Source organism: Artibeus jamaicensis, unplaced genomic scaffold, assembly GCF_021234435.1.
Source record: "Artibeus jamaicensis isolate MK-2021 breed Jamaican fruit bat unplaced genomic scaffold, CSHL_Jam_final contig_755, whole genome shotgun sequence".
Taxonomy (NCBI): Eukaryota; Metazoa; Chordata; class Mammalia; order Chiroptera; family Phyllostomidae; genus Artibeus; species Artibeus jamaicensis.
In genome coordinates, this window is record NW_026521950.1 from 1,623,085 (window position 1) to 1,638,422 (window position 15,338).

The following is a 15,338-nucleotide window of genomic DNA, read 5'->3' on the forward strand; positions in this document are numbered from 1 at the left end:
CTGCCTCCCGAATGTGTCCCAGATGGAGGCTCAACTCACATCCCGGGCGTGTACCCTGTCCAGGAACCGAACCCGGTGACCTCTGGGTTCAGTGCACAACCCCGAGCCCTGCAAAGGCCGTGACGCGTGGTCCTTGGGGTCCATCTCAGAGTGAACTTGCTGGGTACGAAGCGGCAGCATTTTTTAAGGCTGTGCTTTCATTGGGTCCAGGTTCCAGCAGCAGGGCTGCCCCTTCCTCTCCCCAGGACAGGGTGTGGCCTCTCAGTGTGCGGCACCCAGAAGCCGGCCATGGTCCTGCAGTGACTCCGGTGCCCGGGAGGGAGGGCGCTGCTGGGGATGAGGGTTCGGCTTCAGTTCAACCCTCTGTGGGAGCTTGGACACCGCTCCTGGGTCCCGGCCACTCTCTGGACACGGGGTTCAGCCTGGAGACACTGGGATGCGTGGAATGTGGAACCGGGGGGAGGGGCGTCTGTGGGCTGCCACTGACCTGGGTCAGCACGGGGCGGCTCTGGGTGTCGGTGGGGGTGACGCCACAGCCCACAGCTCCGTGTGGCCTCCTCGAACAGCGACACCCAGCACTTCCCAGGGCGCCAGTCTCTGCCCCTTCCCCGGGGGTGGGGGACAAGTATCTAAAAGCAGGAAAGGGGCCGACCGAGCACAGGGTGGCAGCAGCGAGCAGGTGACTGGGGTGGGGCAGGACCAGGTGGGCACCTGATTCTGTAGCCAAGCCTCACCTGCCCAGGTAAGCTCCGCCCACCTCCACGGGCCAGGCTGCTGGTGAATCCTGCTTCTTTCTCACACGCAGACACTCTCCGAGGTCCTACACCACACACGTCACTTGCAGAGTCCACAGAAAGGCATTAGATTTCCTCCCAAACACCCGTCGGCCCGGCCCTTTATCCACTTGGGTCTGAAGTCCAGACACCAGGCCCGCCCGAGGCAGACCCGGCCTGTCCTGTCGTCCGAAATGGGTCCACAGACGCTTGATGTCCTGCCACTGCCATGTGTTCTGTTTCTGACCATAAGTCAGAAAAGTGTGTCCCCGTCATCCCTCTGGAACTGATGCCGTTCTCGTGCCCAACGACAGACCCCCGCCTTTGCAAGGCTTCCCTCATACACAGGTGCCATAAACAGGTGGAGGGCAAATTTGTTTGTTTCAGCGGTTCATTCTTTCCACTGCTCTGACTTCTGTTCATTCTGTAGTTGGGGGGAGGAGAGGGTCTTACCAATTTACCTAATTTCCATGGCTCGCGCTTGTGTAAAAGTTCCCTCGGGAAATGGGGTTGAATGTGACGTCTGGGCTCTGCGGGGTCCCACCTGGCTGTCCCTCAGGGGCTCTGTGTGGTGCTCACAGAAGCCAGCGGGGTCTCTCAGGGGCAGCAGCCAGAGGGAGGACACCCTGGAAGCCCCACGGGGGCAAAACTTTCCTAAATGACGAGGTAGAAGGGCACGAGCCACAGCCCTGAAGGGAGTGGAGAAGGAAGGAGGGGTGGGGGGGAGGCAGGATGGAGGGAGAGAGGAAAGAGGAAGGAAGTGAGGAAGGAAGGAAGGAAAACAGGGAGGAAGGAAAAGACAAGGAAGGAAGGAAGGAAAGAAGGAAGGAAAAGAAAAATGAAAAGAAAAGAAACAAAGAAAAGGAAGGAAAAGAATGTCAATCACACCCGTGATGTTTGGGCAAATCGAAGTTGAGAGCCGGCCCGCCGGGCCGGTGGAAACTCTCGTGTTCGCGCGTCTTGTCTGTGGTCCTGATGGTGTTGCAGGGGAAGTAGACAGGCCCAGCTGGCGCAGGCGAGGGAGAGAAATGCTGAATTTTTAGCAGTTCAGGTTTATTTTTAGTTACTCAAGGGTATCTTTAGCTTCCCAGTAAATGAGTCCATCAGAAGGCTGTATGTGAAATATTCAGAACGTAAAAATTTGGAACAGAAATCTGAGGCCCCCGTCCCAACTGGGCAGTGCAGCTCCCTCCGCCTCCCCCCACCCCGGCCCGCACACGGGGGCCTCGGAGATGGTCCGGAAGGCATGGTCAACACTGGGCCTGGCTTCACGGGAAAGGGGGCAGAGTCTGGAGGGATCTCTGGACGCTGAGGTCCCAAGAGAGGCTCTGATCTTCGAGGCCCTGCCCAGCGAGGCCTTGAGGCTGAGGATCTGAGGGGACTCGCTTGCTGTCGGCCCAGCTCACCCTTTCATGCAGAGCGTCCATTCATCCCGGGCCCCAGACCACGGGCACAGCAGAGCTGACCAGCCCGCACCCATGTATTCCCGTCAGGCTGACAAACCCTTTGTAAAGACTTGACCGTCTGCACGTGCACTGGCCCCGTGCCAGCTCTGGGATGACACACTCTTTTCAAACCTCGCTCAGTATCTGACCTCACCTTGTCTTAGGGGAGATGACCAGACCTCTGGTGACAGGTTGGGACCACATGTGTCACCAGCCAGCGCGGTCGGGTGCTGGGGAGGCTGGAGCCCTTCCAAGTGTCCCTCACCCTTTCTTCCGAGACCCTGGGTCCAGGCACAGGGCTGGAGCTCCACGTGTCTCGGCTGAATGCTGAGTGACAGGCCCAGGAAGGCAGGCAGGGTGCGGAGTGGTGTCCTGCACCACAGGGGTGCAAACAGGGGCATGCGAAGGGCTGTGTGGGGCCCTGGCACAGGGGCCCCGGCTGCTGCCTGGCTGGAGGACCACCAATGCTCCTGGTGTCCCTTACTGATGGCCTGGGACAAGGCGGGGCGGTCTGCTGTGTCCCAGAGCCTCTTCCACCTTTCCTGCCATGGCCACTGCTGGGTTGCTCAGAGACCTGGCTCCTGAGCCTGGAGACTTCCTGGGCAACAAGGCGGCTGGCTTCCTGTCCCAGCGGACAGGGAACCAGGGACATGGCCCAAGCCCCCTGAGCAGCAGGAGTGTGAGGCTTGCAAGTGGACACAAACTTTGGTGTCAAAAAGCACAGCGAGCAGAGGCTGGCGGGGGGGGGGGAGGGGGCAGGGGGGAGGCAGTGGCTGGATGAGGCTCTCAATTCCCGGGCCTTCCCTGCCTGCGGAGTGTAGAAGTCCACCTCCAGGGCTGCACCTCGTGGGGCCATGGTGGCAGGGCCTCTTCACTTTCCAAAGACAAGTCCTAATGTCTGTATCTCTAGGTCTCTACCCATCCATCCATCCACCATCCACCTACCATCCATCTACCCATCCATCCATCCACCATCAATCCATTATGCATTTATCTATCAACACCATCTCTCTAATATCTGTCATACCGCCATATTTTATTCTGCTTCATTCCTGCACCGTCACCTGAATTACTGTCTGTATCTCTGCAGCCTCGTCTCTCAAGCAGGAAGCTTGTTCTGTGGCTCCTGCTGAGACCGGCGGTGAGAGCCAGCCGGTGCCTGTGCCGGGAGCCCCACCGACATCCGTGGAACAAAGGCACATAGAGGAAGGCTCGCTGCAGAGGTCGGCCTCGCTGAGGGTCCGGCCCATGGGACGCCGAACAGGACCCAGATACCCGCCTACACCTAGTCCTCACCTGCCCAGATGCTTTTCTGAAATTATTCCAGTTAAAAAAAATCTAGTTAACTGAGGTCTAAGCGTTGGTCAGGGAGGGGCAGTTTTCAGACTTATTTTCAGACTTCCGGCCAAGACGGAGGTGTAGGTAGACACACGGTACCTCCTCCCACAACCAGAAGGACAACAACAATTTCAAACAAAAAAATTAACCAGAACTGACAGAAAACTGAATTGTATGGAAGTCTGACAACCAAAAAGTTAAAGAAGAAACACTCATATGGACCTGTAGGAGGGCGGAGACGCTCAGCCGGGCAGAGAGGACTCGCGGGGGGGCGGTGGCTGGTGGTCCCACATTCCCACGAGGATGAACCGGGAGGAACAACTGGGGAGCAGGGCGGACTGCGAGCCCCAGGGCCCCAGTGCAGGGACATAAAGCCTCAAACCACCGACTGAAAACACCTGTGGGGGTTGAGGCAGTGGGAGGGACTCCCAGCCTCACAGGAGAGTCCAGGGGAGAGACCCACAGGGTCCTAGAACGTACACAGACCCACTCACCTGGGAATCAGCACCAGAAGGGCCCAGTTTGCTTGGGGGAAGTGGCAGAAGGGACTGAAATACGAGCGGCGCAAGCGCCCTTGCTCCCTCTCGGACCCCTCCCCCACGTATAGCGTCACAACGCAGCGACAGGGTCGCCACGCCCCACGAACACCTAAGGCTCCGCCCCTAACTACATAACAGGTGTGTCAAGACAAAAAAAAAAAAAAAGAATGGCCCACACAAAAGAATAGATCAAAGCTCCAGAAAAAATATGACTGAACGATGAAGAGATAGACAACCTATCAGATGCACGATTCAAAACACTGGTAATCAGGATGCTCACAGAATTGGTTGAATTTGGTCACAAATAAGATGTAAAAATGAAGGCTACGCTAAGTGAAATAAAGGAAAATGTACAGGGAACCAACAGTGATGGCAAGGAAACTGGGATTCAAATCAATGGTGTGGACCAGAAGAAAGAAAGAAACATCCAACCAGAAAAGAATGAAGGAACAAGAATTTTTAAAAAGTGAAGAGAGGCTTAGGAACCTCCAGGACATCTTTAAACGTTCCCACATCTGAACTATAGGGGTACCAGAAGGAGAAGAGGAAGAGCAACAAATTGAAAACTTATTTGAAAAAATAATGGAGAACTTCCCTAATCTGGTAAAGGAAATAGACTTCCAGGAAATCCAGGAAGCTCAGAGAGTCCCAAAGAAGTTGGACTCAAGGAGGAACACACTAAATCACATCATAATGACATTAGCCAAGATTAAAATGAAGGAGAGAATTCTAAAAGCAGCAAGAGATAAGCGTACAGTCACCTATAAAACAATTCCCATCAGACTGTCAGCTGATTTCTCAAAAGAGACCTTGCAGGCAAGAAGGGGCTGGAAAGAAGTATTCCAAGTCATGAAAGGCAAGGACCTACATCCAAGATTACTCTATCCAGTAAAGCTGTCATTTAGAATGGAAGGGCAGATAAAGTGCTTCCCAGATAAGGTCAAGTTGAAGGAGTTCATCATCACCAAGCCCTTATTATATGAAATGTGAAAGGGACTTATCTAAGAATATAAGATAAAAATATGAACAGTAAAATGACAATAAACTCACAGCTATTAACAACCACACCTAAAACGAAAACACAGACAAACTAAGCAAACAACTAGAACAGGAACAGAATCACAGAAATGCAGATCACATGGAGGGTTATCCGTGGAGAGGGGGTGAGGGGAGAGAGAGGAAAAGGTACAGAGAATAAGTAGTACAGACGGTAGGTACAAAATAGACAGGGGAGGGTAAGAATAGTATGGGAAATGTAGAAGCCAAAGAACTTATATGTACGACCCGTGGACATGAACTAAAGGGAGGGAATGTAGGTGGGAGGGGGTGTGCAGGGCGGAGGGGAATAAAGGGGGGAATGGGACAACTATAATAGCATAATCAGTAAAATATATTAAAAATTAAACAAAAATAAAATAAAACTTGTCTTCATCACAGTTGCCTAATTCTTTCATTTCCTGAGCCTTGGAGGAGAGGCCAGAGCTGCTCGGGTCCCCTCTGCCTTGACTGCTCCCCACAGCCGCCTCTGCTCCCCTGTCCCCCCAATGGAACGGGGCTCCTGCCCAGAGTCCACACCGTGCTCCTGGAAGAGCACACAGCATTCCTGGGGGAGGCCCCCTTTCTCCCCTTTGACCTCCCCCTTTGGGTGGGTCCACTGGTCATTCCACCCGGGGGGAGGGGAGGCCAGGCCCCGGGACCGGAGCTGGAGCCGTCCTGGGTGCTGGAGGCTTGAGCTGCGGCCACAGCGCCAGGAAGACGGCCCCATGGCCGGAGGCCCTGGGCCAAGCCGGCCCGAAGAAGGCCCAGGCCCAGGCCAGTCCTGACAGCCAGTGGACTTCGCCCTCAGCCCGCACTCTGTCCCCACAGACTCGCCTGCCAGCCCTGTGTTCTGTGGGGACGTCCTCACCTGTGGACACAGAGCTCAGGACGTCTGGCCGGCTGTCCCTCAGGGAGGAGACACCCCTGCTCCATGGACCTGTGGTGACTTTCGGTGCCTGGGGACTCCGATGGCCTTGGTCACATACCCACGGGGCCTTGCCAAACCCGGGACACGGCTGTGAGGCGTCCCGAGATCCACAGAGGTCCGCAGGGCAGGGAGCCTGGCAGTGGAAAGGGGTGCAGGGCCGGCGTGGGGGTGCAGGGAGGCTGGAAACCGGCTGAGCCCGCCCTTTCGTGCCGCGCTGACGAGCCCGCCAGGCCATCACACGGGCCGTGAGAGGCCGGGGGACCAGAGGCTGACAATCGGGCCGGCCGCTGCTGTGTCCATCGGCCTGAGAGCAGCGGGGGCAGCTTTGTGGGGCACAAGGCATCTCCACGCACCGTGGAGGGCAGAGGCCGGGCCCTCCGAGCTGCACACCTGTCTCTCATAAGAAGTGGCCTTTTCGGATGAAGCGAGGTGCCCAGCTCCGCAGGCATGTGTCTTCCACATGCCGTGCCCCCTTCTTTGGCCTTGTTCTGCCACAGGAGGCCCCCCGAGCAGTCTGACCACCCCGCTCGCCCCCTGGATGGGGCTATGTGCCCTGTCCTCGCAGCCTGGGGGGCCAGGGACACCCTGTGCCGGGGACTCTCAGCGGTGGGGGACAGGCAAGATGTCCCGGAAGTCCCCACGGACTTGAGCTGCCTGGCGTCACCTTGTCAGTGACCCGCCCACCTGGACCGCACACCCAGGCTGGTGCTGGCTTGTCCCTCTCCACCACCGTCCCTGGTTCCTGAGACCAACTTGCAAACGAGCTGCATCAGCTCCCATATTTCCCCCAGCCTCAGCTTAGGGAGAAGAGCCAGGTTACGCTGGTGTCTCCAGACCCAACTTCCCTGAAAAACACAGACGAGCGAGGTGTCTGCCCCTGTCTGCCCCAAAAGGGCACCAAGCATTTCAGATACATGGTGTCATTCCTGCAGACCTGGGTCCCGGAGCCTGTGGCGGGTCCTGGGATCCCATGCCATCACAGGGGACAGCCACAGAACAACAGCATCGGGGAAGACCTAACGAAGGCCGTGGGTGATTCCCAGGGGGCAGCGCTCACCAGGTGGGACGCTTCAATCGTTCAAACCGCAGAGCTCCGCTGGGACACGGTCCGGGATTCCCTGACCTCTAGCACCCCCTAGTGGTAGCTTCCGCACGCGCGTCCGGAGCGCGGCCGTCAAGACCGAAATTCCGCGCGTGGTGCTGGGGGCGGGGCGCGGGGAGGTTGCGGGGACCGCAGGGCCAGAGCGAAGTGGGCCCAGGAGCAGTTCCTCTCCCGGCTTGTGCTCCAGGGAGACGTCCTCGACAGGCGTTGGCAGGAGGAATCTGGGCCACCCGTGAGCCTGGAATAAAGCACCACGTTTCGGGCCTCGTGGGTCCTCCACCAAGTGACCGCAGAGCGAGTCGGGAACTGTCCACATGGCTCCTGCGGTAAAAGGCGCCGTTGCGGCGGACCAGGCTTTCGGCCGGGTGCGGTGGCGGCTCAGGCCCCCTCTGGCCCCGACGCCGGTGCACGCCCCGTGATTCGCGTGTGCGTGAGAAGACGCTATTTTGAGTGAAGTTTGGAAAGGAAAGTAATAAGGGCGAAATTTGTATTTGAAGTGATGGGAAGAATTAAAAAAATGAAAAAGGTGTGAACTGAGCACCAGACTCTGCCGAGGGTGAAAGAAGTTGTTTTATATTTCTGTCCGAGGTGTTGCAAATCACTCCAAAACGTCCTTTGAACGGCGCCCCTCAGCCCGCCTGTCCCGTTCCCTGCGTGGCTGTAGCGACACTGTCCCGGCCCACCTCCCCCAGAAGCCATCTTCTGGAGCGGGCGGCCTCCGAAAGCCGCCCCGGGCCTCCCGAGGCGTGGACCATCGGGGGACACGGCGTTGGGTCCTGCACCGACAGACCTGGAAGGAGGCTCACTCAAGATGGGCCTTTTCTCTGTCTTGTAGACAGGTCTGTGCTTCTGTAGGTGGAGAGAACGGAAGGCCGCAATGAAAGGCCCGGCTGGGCCCACCTCGGCCGGGGCTCTGAGGCCAGTGCATCAACCAAGAACAACCCCAGCCCCCACGTCCCCCCTCCACCCGGGGGGGGGGGGGTCTGCCATCCGAAATGGGATGGGACTTCATCAGACTGTGCATGAAGGTTCAAGTTCTCTGTTGTCACTCTGCTACTACTGACTTCTTAAATGAAGGTCACCAACTTCAGGGACTGCAGGTGCTCTGGAACTTTCTCCAGCAAAGGTCATAAAAGTTATGCAGTGCCAGGGACTGCATCATGCGCCCCCCAAATTCACGGGCTGAAGGCCTGCCTTCACTGCTCCCCTCGCACACGGGAAGGACGACACAGCAGCGTCCGCAGACCAGGAGAGAGGCCTCGGGGTGGGACCCGGCACCGTCAGCAGGCTGATCTCCACGCCCAGCCTCCGAAACCCCGACCAATCGTCGGTCGTCTGACCCCGAGATCCGTGGTTGTTGTTACGGCCACTGAGCAGACTGCTGCATGCAGATTCGGAGAGAACAATCCAGACTGACTTTTAAAAAGCTGTGTTTGCCACGTGCCAAAAACATGTGAACAAACACCAGGGGGCGGGCCCAGCCACAGGGTGCATGGAGCGAAGGAAACACTCTCGTTGGGCAAAGTCTCACAGACCCAAGTTCAACAGTGCCGCCCCCCCAAAACCCCAAAACAGCATCAAACTAAAAACTACTCAGGAGAAAGAATTTCCGGCCTAGGAGCAATTTGCAATGAAAACTTCGGAATCATAAAAGCGACTCTCCCATAATCTTCTGTAATAAAACATCCATTATACCGACATGGCAATAGAATAAAAGTGCCATTGTTCCTGAAACAGTGTTATAACGGAAACAGGATAATTATAGAAATACTTGCATGAGGATTACATGTTCGACAGAGCCTCTGAAAACGACTCTTCTCCGACTGTGGGTACGCCGAGCTCTTCAGGAAGACCTGCGATAGAAGACAGGGTGGGTTGTTTTTTTTTTTAATTTTTATAGCAGCCTAGCCTTTCGGAGCTCCTCGGGGCCCCCTGTCACCTGGCTCCGGGGCCCGCCCAGCTCTCAGCCCCACACTTCATTCAGAATCCTGGAATCTAAGATCAGGTGGCCCTGCCAACACCTTGGACTTCTGGTGTCCAGAACCCAGAGACAGTCTCGCTCTGTTTTACCCACTCAGTTTGTGGTGCCCTGCATACCTGGTACTTGCCCCAAGGTGTGCTGAACACATGACAGATGAAAGAGATGGCGTGTGTCCTGGTTGGGGCGGGTGCTGGGGACAACAGTGACAGGGACTCAGAGGCCCTTCGGAAGGGTGTTCTGGGCCCAGGACATGGGCTGGGAGCCTCTGCTGACCCCGGCCAGCCCTGGCTCTGTGGCTGCCTGGCTGCGAGCCTTGTTCAGGACGCCAGTATCCCTAAGTGCCATGCTACGGTGCCTCCTTAGAGGTAACGTAAAATAAAAAGCACGCTGGCCACGACCTCCCAGTTTTGGGGATGTCACGGAGTTTGCCCGAGTGCTGTGCGGTTGCAGGCATGCTGGCCCGTGCCTGGGATCACGCAGCCCGGGGCCTGGCCGTGTCCTTCCCCAGCAGTGGTGCCATGAGCCTCTGGGAAGCCGGTGGGGGTCGCTGGGCGGAGTTGCTGGCCTCAGGGTTCACGGAACCCAGCACTTGGGTGTGTGGGGTGGGGGTGGGGGCAGTGTTGGTCCAGCGGAAATGGGCTCACTGTGAGGGGGCACTGGGGTCCTGGCCCTGTGGGCGGGCGAGGATCCCCTCCGGGCTTCCGGGCCGCGGGTCACAGTCACGCCCTGCCCAGTGCGCGGGAGTCCTTTAGATTTCTGCACGTCTCAGAGCAGCCCCCCGACACACCTGGGGCGACGATCGTCATTCTCCAGCGGCGGGGACTGAGGCACCGAGAGACCCAATGGCCTTCCGCAGGCCCCCCAGGCAGGCCTCCCTCAGCACGGCGAGCACAAGGCGGCAGGGCCGTGTGCTGGGGACCCGGCCGCCACCAGGGTATGTGGTGTGAGGCGCCACGCTGTGGGGCTTCACTGTGTGCGTGCGCTTTGTGGCTTCAGAGCTCACCGGTGGAAGGTTTGTGTGACTGCTGACAGCCGACCTTCTCTAGAGGGCCTGGCCTTGACCTTCTCTAGAGGCCTGGACCTGGCCTCTGCCCCTCCTGCCTCTTCTGTCGGTCGGGCTCCCTGCCCCCGCCCCCGCCTCTGCCTTCTGTCTCTGGGAGGGAGGGAGCGGGCCTCTCTGTAATGTGCCACCAGGGGGAGCTGTCCGCCGAGGATCAGAGCCTCGCCCAGTCCTAGCCAGGGACACCCCTGGAGGTGGGTCAGCGTGCAGCCTTGACTGTCCCCCAAACTGCAGGTAAACGGGGGTGGGGGGCTGTCCCACCGCAGCAGGGCCGCCAAAGAAGGCCTAAGGCCCTCGTCACAGGGGGGCCAGGGAGACAGAAGAACAAGTGCTGACCAAGAATGCAAAGTTTCAAATACCAGCTTTGGAGACACACACAGCATCCTGCCCGCCGCTGATGCCACCATTTCCTGCACTGAACTCTCCTGGGGTCGGGGATGAATGAGTCTCACGTTCCGTGTGCTCACCACACACACCTGATGGCATAATAAAGGGGCAGGAGGACAGGGCCAGAGGAGACAGATGTCTCTGTGGCCTTGATGGTGGGGACGATTTCACAGGTGTGAACTTTCCCCACGACTGACCGGGCTGCGAACATCAAACACACACACAGCGTACAGTGTGCTGGCCCTACCTCAGGGCGGGGTTTAAAATTCTCTGCATGCGTTCTCTTTCCCAATCCTGCTGAATTTTTAAGAAGACAGAGGACTAGCAACGTTTGCATTTTTGTTTTTCGTCCTAGACCCTGGTGAGAGCTTGAACACTGCCCCGTTTTCGGGGTGGAGAGGTGTGGGCGCCTGCTGTGGCGGATGGAAAGCGGCCTCGTTCCAGCGGGGGGGGGGGGGGACACCTGTCTTTGGACTGATGGACGGTGCCAATAAATTGAAGTGTGGTTCAAAACAAAAAAAAAAAAACCAACCCCTCGTTGGTGTGGCTCAGTGCATTGAGCTCAGGCTGTGAACCACAGGGTCACCAGTTCAATTCCCAGTCAGGATACATCCCTGGGTTACAGGCCAGGTCCCCAGTAGGGGGCCCGTGACAGTCAACTACACACTGATGTTTCCTTCCCTCTCTTCCTCCCTTAACCCTCTCTAAAAATAAATTAATTAAATACAATGAATTCTCTCTATGCATATGCAGGGTGACCCTTCACAAGGGTGACACATCCCTAGAAGTACATTGTCCCACAGGCGGCTCGATGTGCAAATGTCACTGAGTACTGTTGCCCCTGGGCCACACACCAGTCCAGCAGGGCAGCGTGCGGGCCACCACAGGCAACCATACCACCAGGGGGCGTATCTGTGCATCTACGCACACAGGACTACAGAAAGACACATGAAAACTACCATAGAAAAGATTTAGGCAAGTGGGGGCCGGTCATGGGCAAGGGCTTAGAGCCAGCTGGGCCGGGGGGGTGGGCGGTGTCTGGACACTGACACTCTCCACCTGGGGCCTCGAGCTCCTCTCTGAGATAAAGGTGACAACCGACCCTGCCCCACAGGGTTGCTGCTGGGACTCCTGGGTGTTCCTGGAAAGCCCCGAAGGCTTCTGCAGACTCGAGATGGCTCCAGGCCAGCCCCTGTGTGTGTTGGGGGCTCCATGTGCCCCTCTAAACTACAGCAGATGCCCCCTCACCTGCGGGTCCACACCCAGAGATGGAAAGAGCCCTTTCCAGGGCTCAGCGAGGAGGCCTAACAGGCCCTGAGCCGAACAGGTGCAGGCGGCTCCTCCTGCCCTCAGTCCCCAAACAGGGGGAAGGAGTGGGGTTTGGTTCCTGCAGCCCTCACATTGGATTTGGATGGTCAGAGACACACAGCAGGGATCTGGGTGTCTGCTGGGTCCCGTGGCCCACAGTCCTCCAGCCCCTGGCAGCCTCCAGACCCCCAACATGAGCTTCGTCCTGGAAGCTACAAGGAAGCCTGCCCTTGACCTTCACACAGCAAATCCCGAAGCCAGAGGCCCAGGTGAACGCTGGGGAACAGCTGCTATTGGACACTGGCCTGTCCTGTCTCCAAACGCTAGCTCAGCCCTTCACATCCCAGGGCCCGGCACTCTCTCTGCCGGGCTACGGGAATGGGCCCTGGGCCTGAGGGTCCACGGGGCCAAAGGGACACAGGGACTCCTTCTGAACTAGGGGGGAGAGCAGGGGTGGCCTTGGGGAACCAGACTGTTTCAAAAGCTCCCTGGGGACCAGTCAGAGGGTTGCAGGCCCTGCCCCGGCTCCTCCCAAGAAGTGGATGGCCAGGGGCCCCAGAGAGGTGGCTCCATTATTGTGACACTGGTGTGTGGACGGTCGGGACCTGTGGGAGTGCAGAAATGTGCCCTACCCCTGGGGAAGGGGCGGGGCCGGCCCCTGCAGTCCCCAGCCATCAGACTCACACCCCATTCGGCAAACAGACACACCCACACCAGGCGCTCCCTTGCAGTTTCTGACCCACAGTGTCCACTCAGACTTGCCCAGTGCCCTGTGCCACGCACTCTCAGAGTCTGGCTGTCCCACTGAGCTCAGGACCCCCTGGGCTGGCTGTGAAAAGCAGAGGGTCCCTGGCCCGCCCACAACGGCCCAGTCTGCAGGACCTTCAGTGCTGCCTGTGCCCTGTGGGCAATGGCTGGTCCCAAGGATGGCAGGAGGGAGAGAGGGGGACAGGCAGGCTCTGAGCCCGGGTCCCCCAGCTCTCCCGGCAGCACAGGGCGTTGGGGAACCTGAGTGCAGATGGGGAAGGTGTGCAGAGCAGGTCTGAGAACTCACAGCTCCTTCCCAGGGCTCGGGGTCCTGGTACCTGAGACACTGGTGTGGACACTCCTTCTTCAAAAGACCCCATCTGACCAAAAGACTCTGGGCAGCACAGTCATCCCCCAAAGCCTCCCTCCACTCCCTCAGTGCCTGTCTGCAGGGGTCAGCCCTGCATGAAGGGGGCGGGGCAGCTGCAAGGGGAGGGGCCCCAACCCTGGCTCCAGCTGAAGGGGGAAGAGGATCCTCTGTGTCATTACTTCCCAGCGTGGCCAGGTGGGGGCGCTCCAACCGCAGGACCCTGGGCAGATCTGGCCCTGCCTGGTTAGCCCTGGCCCCTCCTACCATTTCCAGGCAGCTGGCTCCTGATTTCCCGGCAGCCAAGGAGCAGCAAGTAGTTTCCTGCCCCAGAGGGTCATTCTGACCACTGTCCCAGTCCAGTCCTGCTCCTGCTGCCCAGCCTCAGTTACGCTGGTGCCTGGGGCTGTCCAGTTCCTTGTGTTCTCTGGCTGTTCCATCCTCTGCCTCACCCAGTCCCGTGAGTACAAGTGGGTTGCCTTTCCACTGGTGGGTTTGGAGGCCACGGCTGGGGGGTCAGTGGCAGGATGCTGACCCAGAGCCACCATGTCTGAGGGTCTGGAGGGTCCCTCCTCTCTGGGTGCTTGGCACGGCTCCCCTCACCCCTCCAGAATCCAGGCTGCAGGGGGCCATCCACCCCACAGTCTGGGATCTCACAGCTGCCCGTGGGCCCAAGGCAGGCTGAGCAGGTGTGAGGCCTGTGTGGAGGTGGCCGAGTCCCCTGTTCCCCCCTCTGGCTTGTCCTGAGCCCCGCTGCCCTGTCTGGGAGAGGCCAGGAGGACATCTCCCAAGAGGACGCTGGCTGAGACGCTCCATTCTCGTCCAGGCTTTGCCTCGTTTGCCCTGGACAAGGGCCCGTCCCTCTCTGTCCCAGGTCACAGTCATTCGAAAGCACAGAAGAGTTTCCATCTGCTCTCCTGCTTTCTCGGGGACAGAGAACCTGTCACGTGACTGGGTGCTGCCCCTCACGCACACAGGGGAGCTACAGTACTCTCCCCAATGAGGACCTCTCCCCAAAAAGGCGACTCTCCCCAAACTCTGGGGAGAGTTGCCTTTGGGTGGAAATGCTCTAACACTCTCCAAACTCTCCCCAGAAAGGCTTCCTCCCAGGGTGCCAAGATGCCTGTCTCAGTGGACGATGTCATGAAGCTGCTCTGCTCCATTTCCAACAAGAAGGGATTAGAAGTGGTCACCAAGGGCCAATGGAGGGGTGTCATGCACGCTGGTATTTGCGCTGGGATTGGTGGGCTCTTGGCTGGCCCACCGGGAATAGCTGTTGGTAAGTGTCAGTGCCTCCCAGGGGCAGCCGGGCTGGCAGCTATGGGACAAAGGTCTCAGGTACAATGTCCTCAGAACAGGCTGCGTCCTGCATGAGGAGGGGTGGCATTGAGGTGGCCTCTGTGACATGAACTTTGTTACAAACCACGTCCTGGGAAACTCCTGCCTCTGTGTCTGGGTCTGTGACCTGCAGGTGTCTGGAAATGGCCCCCGTGTCCTGCAGACTCGAAGGACGCCCTGCCCAGGGATGTGTCCTGCACACTGAGACCTCAGGTTGCCCCTGGGGGGCCCCTCACCCATCATCACTATTACAGGTCCCCTCAGGAGGGGCAGCCACGGGGGCCCCTGCCATCTGTCAGTTCACGCGAGCTGGTCAGAGAGGGCGTCCCCGCTCCCAGTCAGACAGTCCAGGGCAGGAGGAGCTGCCAACCACCGCCCACAGCGTCACCTGCCCTCCTTTCACTGCCTGCTCCCACGTGGGACCAGAATCTGGCAGGCCGGGTCAGGGGCAGGGCCTCATGGTGACCCCTCTCAGCCCAGGGGCTCCCCTTGCCAGGCTCACCAGCCAGGCTTCCTGGGCTGCTGTCCCTGGGGTGGCAGGATGGACACCCTAAAACATGTCATTGAGCTGGGGCACCAGGGGGGGAAAAGCAGCTTGTGGCCCCCCCAGACCTCCCCCCTCTGCATTTTCTTTCCACCCTGAGTCAGCCAGTCCCGACTGCTGCCACCAGGAGGTGGCAGGTGAGGGAGGCCACAGGCCACGCCCCCCGCCTCACTGGTCCTGTCTGTGTCTGTCCCCCGCTCTGAAGTGCTCAGGGGAGGCCCGGCTGGCTCCACCTGCCCAGTGGCCATTCCCTGACGCCCTGTGGGGCCCGCCTCTGCCAGACTGAGTGGGAGCTGGTGGAGAACACAGGTCCGCAGGGCAGTGGCTGCCTGTCACCGAGGTCACAGGCGGGAGCCTCAGTTTCCCAGCAAACAAAGGAATTTCTCTTCTCCACAGGGTGGGTAGGTTGCTGGTCACTGTTCCTGTGACTCTTTGCATTAAGT

General features: G+C 58.6%; 1 protein-coding gene and 1 long non-coding RNA gene across 5 annotated transcripts in view; one reads left to right on the plus strand and one right to left on the minus strand.

Moving 5' to 3' along the window:
- Positions 1–15,338, minus strand: part of LOC119049227 (uncharacterized) — a 25,994-nt gene continuing 10,656 nt past the window's right edge. Inside the window, exons 2-4 of one of the 3 annotated variants that reach the window (XR_008392808.1) lie at positions 6,002–9,016; positions 735–1,197; positions 1–327 (exon numbers count right to left, since the gene is read on the minus strand). This is a non-coding gene — a long non-coding RNA (uncharacterized LOC119049227). Of the gene's footprint in view, positions 1,198–6,001; positions 9,017–15,338 lie in introns of all 3 variants that reach the window. The other 2 variants (XR_008392807.1, XR_005082484.2) reach the window with 2 other exon arrangements.
- The window catches only part of LOC128628427 (protein C19orf12 homolog), a 3,461-nt gene continuing 1,419 nt past the window's right edge, over positions 13,297–15,338 (plus strand). The window contains exons 1-2 of one of the 2 annotated variants that reach the window (XM_053672202.1): positions 13,297–13,473; positions 14,108–14,292. In XM_053672202.1, coding sequence (XP_053528177.1) covers positions 14,133–14,292 — 160 coding nt within the window. In that variant the 5' untranslated portion in view covers positions 13,297–13,473; positions 14,108–14,132. The remainder of the gene's footprint in view (positions 13,474–14,107; positions 14,293–15,338) is intronic. The other variant, XM_053672203.1, reaches the window with a different exon arrangement.